This window comes from Sciurus carolinensis, chromosome 10 (assembly GCF_902686445.1).
Source record: "Sciurus carolinensis chromosome 10, mSciCar1.2, whole genome shotgun sequence".
Classification (NCBI taxonomy): Eukaryota; Metazoa; Chordata; class Mammalia; order Rodentia; family Sciuridae; genus Sciurus; species Sciurus carolinensis.
The window spans coordinates 7,102,594-7,116,209 of NC_062222.1; the positions used below are offsets into that span (position 1 = coordinate 7,102,594).

The following is a 13,616-nucleotide window of genomic DNA, read 5'->3' on the forward strand; positions in this document are numbered from 1 at the left end:
CTAACAATTTACCTCAAGAGTTTTATTGAGCGGGTGTGCTGGGGCATGCCTGTAATCTTAAATGCTTGGGAAATTAATACAGGAGGATCACCAAATTCAAGGCCAGTATGGGCAACTCAGCAAGACTCTTTCTCAAAACAAAATATAAGAGGGGCTGGGGAAGTAGCACAGTGGTAGAGCAACCCTGCATACAATTCTCAAAACCACAAAAAAGTTACCAGCACTTATTACATTCAAGAGACTCTGGTAGGAGCCAGAGAAGATTAAAAAGTATCATAACTGTCTCTAATTGCAAAAAGCTTACCATCTGACTGGTAAGAAAGGATAAAACCATGCAAAACCATAAGCAAGTACCAGAGACAGGTCAGAGAAGATTAAGGGGTAGGGTGGTGTGAGAGCGCTTCGTGTAAGAATAGAAATTATCTGCATCTTGAAGGATAATGATGGGAACAAGGGAGAAAACCTACAGGTAATGAAACATCGTGAGCAAAGGCAAAATGATAGAAAAAGATATTTGTCTATTTGTAGGACAGATGTGGGTGCTGAACTGATAGACATTAAACTAAGAAGGAATGAAGCCAGGCAAGACAGGCCCATAAATGTCAGGATGAATGTGAGGTTGACACAATGAGATACAGACATACAAACACATTACCTGCTCCAAACCCCACCAATCCACGAGCAGCCAACATGTAATACTTATTATGAGAAGCCGGAACATGGACATATGCATAGAGGCAGTTGGCAGCCACCGAAATAAAGATGGAGACGACGAGAGGTTCTTTTCGTGGCCTATGGTTAGACCATAAACCAAATAAAGGTGAGGCCACCATTTGGCCAATACTAAATGAAGCAATAACCCAGCCCAAAAAACTTGCATCAGCTGTCTGATCAATCTGCAGAAAAAATAAATACAATGATTTAAGAATTGTTATCCAAGAAAAGCAAAGTTTAAAGCCTAAATACTTCTGTCTGACCATGTAAGTCTTTCTATTAAAAAGTAAAAACAATTCTAACATAGAGGTTCTATAACTTTATTACAGTAAGGGATTCAAACTTCTGACAATACAATTAAATGTGCTAACAATCCACTGTGTTGGAAACAATGAGGTGCCTTAAGAAATCAGACAGGCGCAGTGGCACCAGCCTGTAATCCCAGACCCTGGAGAGGCTGAGGCAGTTGGAACATGAGTTCAAAGCCAGACTCAGCAAAAGGGAGGCACCGTCTCTAAATAAAATAAGGCTGGCGATGTGGCTCAGTGGTTGAATGCCCAAGTTCAATGCCTGGCATTCCCCACCACGATCTAAAAACAGAAATCAAACACGTGTTCCCAAGTGGGTGCGCAAGGCAAACCATACCTCTGACAGCCAGGTCTGCCACAGAACAGGGCTCGCAAGGCGCCTGGGTGGGAGTCCCCCGGTTTACATACCACGGCAGCGCGACCCGGCATCCTGATTGGAGGACTGGCAGTACCATCTAGACGATTGGCTTATTTTAAAATTAGGGCGGGCAAAAGATAAGGGCTGTAATTAAAGTGGCTACAAGGGATCCAATTAAGGCTGAATACTATATTCTGAAAATGAACCACTAGACTTTCTGCTTGCACACAAGGAAAATGTGATTCGGGAGCTTCATCTTTTAGAATTGTTATCGAAAAAGTGGTGCATAAAAATCTTGTCGAATAGATATTTATACTTTATGTATAAATGGTTTATATATGCACATATAAAATAAGTTCATAAAAATGAGCTATTCCTTTTTTAAAATTTTTTTAGTTGTTGATGGACCTTTATTTTATTCATTTATTTATATGCAGTGCTGAGGATCAAACCCAGTGCCTCACATATCTGAGGCAAACGCTCTACCACTGAGCGACAACCCCAGTCCCTATTCCTTAATTCTCACAAATACAATTCTTTTTTTTTTTTTTAATATTTTTTAGTTGTTGATGGAACTTTATTTTATGTATTTTTATGTGGTGCTGAGATCTAACCCAGTGCCTCATACATGCTAGGCAAGTACAATGTTTTAGATTTATGCTATCCCATATAAGCTAAACAGACGTTAGCATGGTAAATCTTTTTTTTTTTTTTTTTTAAACTGGGCACAATGGTCAGATGTGTAAAACACAAAAGTTGACAATTCTCATTAAAATTATTACTAATCCTTCCTTTCAACATACAGGGTTAAGGATTCCACCATTTAAAGAAGGTTTAGTTTTGGTTTTGGTTTTTGTGTTACTGGGGATTGAACTCAGGGTCTCATGCATGCTAGGTATATACTCTACCACTGAGTTACACCCCCAGCCCTAAAGAGAATTTAGGTATCATGGTAAGAGAGGGGGAAAACAAACAACTAAAATTCAGAAAATGCAATAGTTTCAGAAAAATAGAAAACTTTCATTTAGGAAATAGACTGTGAAATAAATCAACATATACGGTAACTTGGAAAACAAGAAGCATTAAACTTTACAAAACGAATTTAAACAAATACAGAAAAACAACTTAAAATCACAAGCTAGGTGTGGTGATGCATGCCTTTAACCTCAAGGACTCCAGAGGCTGAAGGATCACAAACATGAAGCCAGCCTCAGCAAATTAGCAAGACCCTGTCTCAACACAAAAAATAAATCAAAAGAACTGGGAATGTAACTCAAAGGCAAAGTGCCCTGGGTTCAATCTCCAGTACCATAAATAAATAAATAAATAAATAAAGTTGGGTACTAAAGTTCAAAACATTTTGTTTTCTAAAATACAACAGTACTGACAAAGTCAAAGTTCTAGCAGTGTTAATGCTTTGCTAGAAAAGTCAGAGGTGAATATGTGTGTTTCAAAGCTTCTCACCTATTATCTTGCAGATTACTGCTTACATGTAACATAAACTCTGTAACAAAAACTTGTGACAGGTAACAGGGATACAAAAAAGAATAAATTCAGTCCCTACCATTAAGGAGTTTCCCAACCAGGTTCTACTTATCTGCATCTGAAAAATCCCGAGTGGCTGAGAAAATAATATGCTTTAATTTGTTTTTTGTTTTGGGTTGTTTTGTTTTGTTTTGTACTAGGGATTGAACTCAGCCATTTAACCACTGAGCGACATCCTCAGCCCATTTTATTATTTTTTATTTTGAGACAGAGTCTTGCTAGTTGCTTAGGGTCTCAGTAAACTGCTGAGGCTGGCTTTGAACTTGTGATCCTCTTGCCTTTGCCTCTTGAGGCACTGGGATAATAGGTGTGCACTGCCACGCCCAGTTGCTTTAATCCTTTATCTGTCAGGTGGGGATAACCTCACAGTTATTATAATAAATTGAGTCAATATATGTACAGTGCTTAGGAGCATATCACTATATTATATGCACTTAGTGACTTACTTATACAATAGAAGGACAAATATTTCTTAGTATTTTCTTTACTAATGTGTCAGTTTTTTTTTTTTTTTTATCATGTTACATTATTATAACTCATCAACTTCCTGGCATAATAAAATAACTTATCACTCTAATTCATAATCTGGGTTCCGAGAATGTGTCTTCCTGGAGATCATCCCCACCTTTGGACAACACAGACTAAGGAATCACTTCATGATGCCTGTCCATCAGCAGGGGCCAGGCAGTACATATTCAGAATAGTACCAATTTCCTTTTGGACAATTTACTGTTTGTTTGTTTGTTTTGTGAGGGGAAAGTCTAGCCTAGTTTTTATCCTTCTGACAGATGATAAGCTATGTAATATATTGCAACACGCTATCATAAAGCAAGATATCTTGCAACATACTATCATAAAAGAATTAGTATCCTGAAATTCAGAATTTAAAATGTTCACAGTAATAGTTAACAGAACTGTGGTTAAATCAGATTTTCATTTAGACAGGCTTGGCTCTGCCATTTTCAAGCTGTGTGACCTTAGGCAAAGAACTTTCTTCTCAGCCTAAATTCTTCATGTGTCAAACAGGACTAACACAGTAACCACCTCCCGGGGTTGCTATGAAGATCAAGGATGATGAAGGTAAAAGGCTTAGTACACTGCCTGGTACACAAGAAGTTCTCAATATCATTATGAAATTTATTGATTAAATTGATACTCATTTTGGTATAAGTTATATTTGTATTGCCAAGGACCAGTTATCAGCTTACATACTCAATAAATTTACCTTTAAAAAGCTGTCAAATGTCTAGAGAAAGGTAATTTTCCAGAATTCAACATATTATGCTGAACAGTCTTACAAACGTTCTTTTGAGACTTTTTCAGGCTAAAAAGACTAGATAGAAGAGAAGTAATTTTAGCAGAGAAACAGTTGCTCCTAATTTGTTAAATATTGATTAAATTCCAATGACTCTGCCAGTATGGAAAGAATGCTTTGTGTCATGGTAATAATTTTTTATTTAACATAACTTTTAAAATTAACTTCTAGGGTCTAAGGATATGGCTCAGTGGTAAAGAGCTTACTGAGCACATGCAAGGCCCTGGGTTCAATTCCTAGTACCACAAAAGAAATGTATGCTACATTTGTCACGGATGATGATACATTAGAATTAATGAAAGTCTGTACCTTATTCAAATTTCCCCAGATCTTACCTAATGACCTTTTCCTTTTCCAAGATCTCACCCACATTTTATTTAGTCCTCATGTTTTTTTAAGACTCCTCTGGGCTCTGACGGTTTCTCAGACTTTTCTTATTTTTTATGACTGACAGTTTTAAAGAGGTCTGTCTGGCTATTTTGCAGAATTGGGATTTGTCTGATGTTTTCCTCATGATTAGACCAGGTTATGGGTTTTTAGTAGGACAGCCATACATGTGCCTTTATCAGATGGATACACACCACCATACAATGGATAACATTCCACGGTATAAATGCACCATACTTTGTTTCTCCACTCACTGACTCAAGTATATGTTGTATACTTCAGTTTTTGGAAATTATAAATAAAATTACTACAAACATTAGGACGCAGATTTTTGTGTGGACATAAATTTTCAAATCAGTTAAATATCTGGAAGCTAACGCTAGATCCTATACTAAACTATATTTAGGTTTGTTAAGAAACTAACAAGTGGCTGTACCATTTTGCATTCCCACCAGGAACCCTTGATAGATCATTTTCTTTTCTTTCTTTCTTTCTTTCTTTCTTTCTTTCTTTCTTTCTTTTTTTTTTTTTTTTTTTTGGTGGTACTAGGGATTTAACATGCTTTACCTGTGAGGTACATTCCCAAATCCATTTTTTATTTTATTTTAAGACAGGGTCTCACCAAGTTGCCAAGGTTGGCCTAAAACTTGCAATCCTCCCGCCCCAGTCCCCAAGTCTTTGGGATTACAGGCATGTGCCACCACACCCAGTCAGATTTATATTGAAATCATCTGACCATTTTAACAATCTAGTAGGGAAATTAAGTAAATTCTCAGTAAACACAGTGTTACTAAACTCCATGGTAAGTGTTAATGAAGCCAGGTGCAGTAGTGCATACCTGTAATTCCAGCAACTCAGTAGGCTAAGGCAGGAGGATCACAAGTTTAAGGCCAGCCTCAGCAATTTAAACCCAAAACCAAAAAAACAGGGGTGGGCACTGGTGATGTAGCTCAGTGGTAAAGCACCTCTGGTGCAAAAAAAAAAAAAAAAAAAAAGTACTACTGATAGAGATAATGGATATATAGTCATTCCTAAATACCCTAGGGGGTTGGTTCCAGGACCCCTGGGGATACCAAAATCAGAGGATACTCAAGTTCCTTATATAAAATGGTATTTGCAAGTGGTTCACACCTGTAATCTCAGCTACTTAAGAGGCGAAGGCATGAGGATTGCAAATTAGAGGGTAGTCTGGGCAACTTAGCAAGACCTTGTCTCAAAAAAAATTTCTAAAGGAAGGTAGGGGCTGGGGATGTAGCTCAGGGCCTGAGGCCCTGGGTTCAATCCTCTACCACACACACACACACACACACACACACACAAATAGTATTTTCATATATGTTATGCATATCCTTTTATATACTCTAAATCGCCTCTTGATTACTCATAATACCTTATACAATATAAATGGTGTTAATAACTATTATATCGCATTATTTAGAAAATAATGGCCAAAAAATGTCTGTACATGTTCAATATAGACTAAAATTTTTTTCAAATATTTTCAGTCTTCAGTTGGTTCAATCCACAGATACAGAACCCATGGATACAAAGGGCCAAATGTGCACAGAAAAACCTTCTAACCCAAAACTGAGGTCAGGCAGCCAGAGAAAGCTTTCCAGAGGAGGAAATACCACAGCAAAGGCCTGAAAGATAAATAAGATAGTAGGGAGTAGTGAGGAAGGGAAGGACAGAATAAAGGAATAAGTGAGGGAGGAAAAGCATTCCAGAAAGAAAGGAAAAAATGTGTAATATGTTTAATAAATTGTTGACTATATATCTAATAAGGGATCTAGCCTAAAAGGCACACACACACACACACACACACACACACACACATCAACCTCTGGGGAAAAACAACAAGTAAGGAACAAGTTGATGAAGAAGAATACACAAAAGAATTTAAGAGTAAATAATCAGAGTTAAAACGAAAGCCAGAACAGAGGAACGTCATGGAAGTTAAGAGGCAGTTTCAGGAAGTAGGAAGAGGACAACAAAGTCAACCACTATCCATAAATCACCTGAAGGACTGAAAAGTATACTCAGTGAGTACAGACTTGACTTTTTTCCTTGTTATTATTCTCATTAGTTTAACAAATATTTACACAGCATTTACATTTTATTAGGCATCACATGTAATCTAGAAATAACTAAAGTATCTGGAGAATGTGCAGAGACTACATGTAAATATTACATCATTTTACATAAGGGACTTGAACATCCACAGAGTTTGTATCCTGGGGTAGAAAGTTCTAGAAATCAATCCCCCAAGAATACCAAGGGAACACTGGATATTATCTCTTCTATTCATAATGTTGTCCAACAATCCAGATTAATTCCATGGGAAAAGCATGAAATTATCCCTCAGAAGTATCATCTGTATATTCTGTGGAATCACACTATGTCCAGCCTAATCCTGTTTTCTGGCATAGCACTCATCTTAATTCAAATGTGTTACAGTTTGCACAAAGCATATACTGACATTTTACTTATAAGGCTCTTTTGAGGAACTATTTTCTGAAGTTATTCTAGTAGAGACTAAACTACAGAACACCAAAGAGACACTCTAGAAAATGTTCAACTACTTAAAATTTACTACAGATACTTAAGAGAATAGGTAGAAATGTACAAACCTTTTGGAGATATGGCCATATTGACATTATCACAATAGAAAACCCTGTAAAGAGGCAAACTTGGTTATTTACAATTATAATAGTTTAATCACTATCTAATTTTTGGAACTACAGGTTGGATTTTAAAGTATCATTCTGAACCTATAAACTTATGTACACATATGCCTAATTTTGCAAGAAGTGACATTTTTAATTATTAAAAGGAAAATAAATACTGAAGACTGAAAAAAAACACAGAATTACAGTACGAGCCCATAATCAATACAATAAGGCAGAGGACCAGTTTCTCCTCTACTCTAAATGGACAGTATTAAAGCTTTAAGTTTTTAGAGCAAACATAATGAAGGAAAGGCCACTTTGTTAGGCAGGAAGTAGCAGGTTTTTAGCCTGTGTTGTTTGGACAGAGAATTCAGTCTAAAGGAAGACTAGGAAGAAGGAAAATGGTCATGTACAGGGAGCACTGGATATAAAGAACCAAGATTATTCAAGGATTAAAAAAATCCATTATCTCCATGCCCATGCAGCTCGGGAGGCTCAGGCAGGAGGATCTGGAGTTTAAAGCCAGCCTCAGCAAAAGGGAGGCACTGATCAACTCAGTGAGACCCTGTCTTTAAATAAAACACAAAATAGGCTGGGGATATGGCTCAGTGGTTGAGTGCCCCCTGAGTTAAATCCCCAGTATCAAAAAAAATTAATTAAAAAAATAATAAAGTATACAATTTGGGCAGGTGAGTGGTGCAAACCTGTAAATCCAGAGACTCAGGAAGCTGAGGCAGAAGGATGGCAAGTTTAAGGATATTAGCGACTTAGCAAGAACCTCAACAACTCAGCGAAATCCTGTATCAAAAAAAATAAAAGTCTGGGGATGTGGCTCAGTAATGAAGCACCCCTGGGTTCAATTCCAAGTACTAAAGATAAATAAATAAATAAAAATGTATTATTATCCAATGCTGAATCATACATAGGACTGGCAGGTGAGAAAAAAACAGGAAGATGACTGGGGTAAATAGAGAAGATACAAAAAACAGTCTAGTATAATGATCTTCATCAAATCTATCTTCTAAAAGAAAGCACTTGTAAAATCAGTGCCTATAGATTAAAGGATCTAAACTTGGAAAAAATTAATTCTCTAAAAACTATCACAATATTGATAATTCCTGTATTTTCTCATCATTTTTTCCCCCTACTACTGGGAATTAAACCCAGAGGTGCTCTACCACTGAGCTATATTCCCAGCCCTTTATTTTTATTTTGAGACAGGGTCTTGCCAAGTTGCCCACACTGGCCTCGAACTTGTGGTCCTCCTGCCTCAGCCTCCTGAGTCACTGAGATTACAGGTGTGTGTTACTAGCCCCTTTATTTTTAATATGATTACAAATATTAATATTTTGAAAGATTTTCTCATAAAATTTTAAGTAACTATGCATTTATAAATAATGCTAATACATTAAAATACATTTAAACCACACCAATTAAGATTCTCATACTTTACTGTTTGTATGTTATGGCAATATGAAAGGTAAGTAAGATTCACAGACAACAACAAAAATAGATAAAAACAGATAAACTGAACTTCATCAAAATTTAATGATGGTGGCATTCCTGTCATCCCAGCTCCTCAGAAGGTTGGGAGGTTGGGGTGGGAGGACCATTTAAGCCCACAAGTTCAGGACCAGCCTGGGCAATATATCAAGACCCTACCCAACCACCAAAAAGAGTTTGAAATGGGGGAAAATACATGCAAATCACATATCAGGTAGGGGCTTAGTACTGGAACATATAAAGAACTCCTATATAATCCCAGTGGCTGGGGAGGTGGAGACAGGACGATGGAGAGTTCAAAGCCAGTCTCAGCAAAAGCCAAGTGTTAAGCAACTCAGTGAGACCCTGTCTCTAAATAAAATATAAAATAGGGCTGGGGATGTGGTTCAGTGGTCAAGTGCCCCTGAGTTCAATCCCTGGTACTCCCCCCCAAAAAATGGAAGGGAACTCCTAAAACTCACAAATAAGAGAACAACCAACCTAATTAATTAATTAATAAAAGCAAATCAGAACCATAATGAACTATCACCTGAAACCTACTAGGATCACTTCATCAAAGAAACAAAAAATAAGTATTGGGGAGGAAGTGGAGAAATTGGAATCCTTCTTATTGGTGAGAATGTACTATGGTGGAGCTGCTGAATGGGAGCAATACAAAATGAGAAACGGTATGGTAGTTCCTCAAAAATTTTAAAAATAAATTACTATATTCAGCAATTCCACTTCTGAGCGTACATCCAAAAGAAGTGAAAGCAAGCTCTTAAAGAGAGAGCAGCATTCTCATGCACATGGCAGCACTATACACAACAGCCAAGAGACAGAAGTAATCCAAATAAACGTGCATAGATAATAATGCAGTGTGTATGAAAAGGATCAGAAGGCATCAGCTGGGTACAGTGACATGCCTATAATCCCAGTGGCTGAGGAGGTTGAGGCAGGAGGATTACAAGTTCAAAGCCAACCTCAGCAATTTAGTGAGGTCCTAATCAAGTTAGTGAGACCTTGTCTCTGAATAAAATGTATAAAAAGGCTGGGGAATGTGGCTCAGTGATTAAGTGCCATGGGTTCAATCCCTGGTAGAAAAAAAAAAAAAAAAAAAAGAACATGTCACCCCCAAAACATGCAGCTTTCGCATATTGATTATCTATAACTGAAGGCAACTGGGAAACAGCAAAGGCAGGAAAGCTTGACTTCCCATCCCCTTTCTGCTCAAAAGTAGGGCATATTTCCCTCCTGGTATGAGAAAGCAAATATTTTTATCATAGATGGGGAATCTACAATGAGATAAGTCTACACAAAGAAAACTTACTAAAATAATTCTTATCCTTCATTAGTTTCCCCATATATTTTTTGTCATTCTCCTACAATTTAGTGTCTATAAAGGTCGAACCCCTTTACTTCTCTACAATTTACTGGTCTTTGCTAAAATGGTAAGCAACAGAGTCTGACTGCTTCTGTGGGATTTTCTTCTTTTTTATAGTCTTCCATATCATATAAAAATATTAACATCAAATAAATGTGAATGCTTTTTTCCCTGACAATATGTCTTTTGTCTGCTTAATTCACAGACCTCAGGCATAGAACCAAATAGGACACAGGAAAAGGTTTCCCTTTCCTACAACATATACAATGGACTACTATTTAGCCTTTAAAAGGAAGGATATTCTTACATATGATACAAGATGGATTAGTGTTCAGGATTTTATGTTAAATGAAATAAGGTAGTTGCAAAAAGAAAAATACTATGTCAGGTACAGTAGAGCATGCCTGTAATTCCAGTCACTTGGGAGGCTTAGGCAGGAGGATGGCAAGTTCAAGACCAGTTTGAGCAACTTAGTGAGATCCTGTCTTAAAATTAAAGAAAAAAATGCTGTATGATTATATAAGGAATCCAGAGTAATTACATTCAAAGAAACAGAAAATGATGGTTGTTATGGTTGGGGCAGGGGGAAAGAGGGAGTTGTTTAACAAGAATAAAGTTTCAGTTTTGCAAGATAAGTATATTTTAGAGCCTGGCTGCATGACAATATGAATATGCTATGCTTAATTCAGAAAGGGTAAGATGGTAATTTTTATGTTATTTTTCGCACACTAACAGATAATTTTAAAATATTAAATGAGGTAAAAGTAATATTTTGAATTTTTTAAGTTTTGCATAATGTCTAATACTTACCTATACTGCTGAGAAACATAGTAAGATACAGAATCCTAATAGATCTCCATCGGCTCTTATAATGCTCTTCAGTTTCTATAATGTCCCATTCTCTAAATGTAAAGGAGAAAAAAGCAATATAGGTTGAGAATCCTTAATTTGAAAATCCAAAATCCAAAATGCTCCAAAATCTGAGACTTTCTGAGCACCAACATGACACCACAGTGGAAAATTCTACACGTAAACCCCACATGATGGGTCATAGTCAAAACATAAACACACTAAAAATACTACATAAAATTACCTTTAAATATTCCAAAATCTAGAAAAATCCAAAACCTGAAGCATTTCAGATAAATTTATATGGGTTGAGTATCCTTGTCTCATTATGAGCAGATCTTTATGTGTTAATAATTTTATTTTCTCTTCCCTAAAGTCATTCAAATGATATGACCAATATAATTTACAAATACTGGCTTCTGCTGTACTAATCATATGAATGAGCATTTTTTTTTAATTTCCATGGATTACATGTAGAAAGGGTCAATATAATTTACCCTTTATTGTATACAGATACTTGGAAGACACAAGATAGCTTTAAAAAGCAAAACATTTGCACACCAACTATTTTGATATTGTTGGTATATATAAACCTATTATTTTTAAAAATATTTTTAGTTGTAGATGGACACAATGTCTTTATTTATTTATGTGGTGCTGAGAATCGAACCCAGTGCCTCACACGTGCTAGGCAAGCGCTCTACCACCGAGCCCCAGCCCACAAATTAATCAAGACAAAATCTAGCATAAGGCAACTTAGTAGCAGTACTGTGTTTGCCAAAAACAACTCCAAATTTATTACTGAAGAGCAAAACAGAATCCATATGCAAGAGGACAGGAGTGTATGCTCACTGATGGAGCAGTGTAATGGTTTAACAGCTACAGAAATAAGAAGAAATAAACTAATTATGCAAAGATATGATCTATCAGAACAGAAACCACAGTAATAATCTTTTTACAGACTATAGTAGCAAAGAATATTTGGAAGCACCTGTTGCATTTGAGGAAATTCTAAGAGAGAAATAGCAGACTATATTCTGTAGACCAAATCTAGTCCACCACTTGTTTCTGTATGATTTGTGAAATAAAAATAGTTTTTACACGTGGATATTTGTTATCAATTTGATGACAGAAAACAGTATTCTTGAACTCTAATTAAGGAAATGTCATTCTCTTAAAATGCTATTCCTCTCATTAATAGACCAATGTTACAAAATATTTTATTCATTTATTATATTTTAATTTTTTACCAAACATTGTTGTGGAATTTGTTTTCTTGTTATTTAGTGTCTACCTTCTATTCTTGGCTTTGCCTTTAGGTCTGAACAGCCTAAAATATTTACCACCTGGACTTTCCCAGAAAAAGTTTACTTTTTCTCTTAAATGAAGTTCCATAAAGGAATCACTGGAAACTCAAGAAAAGGATTGGGACCTAACATCCATGTCAGCAAATTATAACCAACCTTATTAGACAAGGACTGGTAAATAACCAGACTCATGTTTGTGCCAGGTAGTCAAAGTGAAGAAGGCCTGGCAGGTTCTATGTACTAAGGAATCAAATTATGTTTTTAAAGATAGTATACTTATTGAATTATTCTTGAAATATTCTCTTTATTTTTAAAATGCTAAATCTAAGCTGGCCATAGTGGCGCATGCCTGTAATCCGAAGGGCCTGAGAGGCTGAGGCAGGAGGATCTCAAGTTTGAGGCCAGCCTAGGTAAACTATTGAGACTCTATTTCAAAATAAATATAAGAAAGGGGCTAGGCTGGGGATACAGCTCAGTGATAGAACACTCCATGTTCAATCGTCAGTACCACAAATAAATACATAAATTGCTAACTCTAGAACCTCAAACTGAGAAATTGTTAATGGAGGAAACTTCTGAATTAGATGGATCCTAATGAGCAGCAGATAATTACTTGGATGAAATCAAAGCTAAGGAAAAAAATCTCCTTTTAAGTAGACTTATTTGGACAGGGTTAAAGGATGTGCAGTATACCATAAGAACATATTTAATATGGTTAAATGTTGAGTTATAACTGGAAAACAGACAAAAACCAAGAAGAAACAAAAGTGATTCTGAGTGACCCAAGTGCCACAAAGTCTATGCACTCAAACATGCACTTGACTAACAGTCAAGATCTTTAGCCCTGCATCAGAGGTTCTATATTGTAAGTACATAACTATTAGACAGATACCTGGTTTTCAAAAGCAGAGCAAACTAGAAGCTCTAAAATAGAACTAAGAGAAAAGGGGCTGCTGAGAGCAACAAAAACAGGGGTTGTCCAGCAATTACACAAATGGAATGAGGGATATTCCATGAGTAATAGAGTAGGCAGGAAAACTAGAAAGCTGACATAAATAATTTAAAAGTATAGCAGTGTGGGATAAATTAGTAAGAAGCCAATAAAACCAAATGCCTTGACAGTTCTGCAGGACATCATTATGTTAAAACATATTTCAACATTGATATTCATTTTAATGATGTCAAGATAAAATCAAGTAGGATAAAACTGCATTCCATATACTCTAGTAAATACAGGACTGGATGGTTTTAATAAAAGAGCTTAAAATATTTGGTGCGAAGCAGGATAAGTGAACAAA

At 36.2% G+C, this 13,616-nt stretch overlaps 1 protein-coding gene across 1 annotated transcript in view; it reads right to left on the minus strand.

The window, feature by feature from the left end:
- Positions 1–13,616, minus strand: part of Mfsd8 (major facilitator superfamily domain containing 8) — a 31,225-nt gene that overhangs the window by 16,354 nt on the left and 1,255 nt on the right. The window contains 3 exon segments of the mRNA XM_047566872.1: positions 656–896; positions 7,258–7,301; positions 10,973–11,064. Coding sequence (XP_047422828.1) covers positions 656–896; positions 7,258–7,301; positions 10,973–11,064 — 377 coding nt within the window.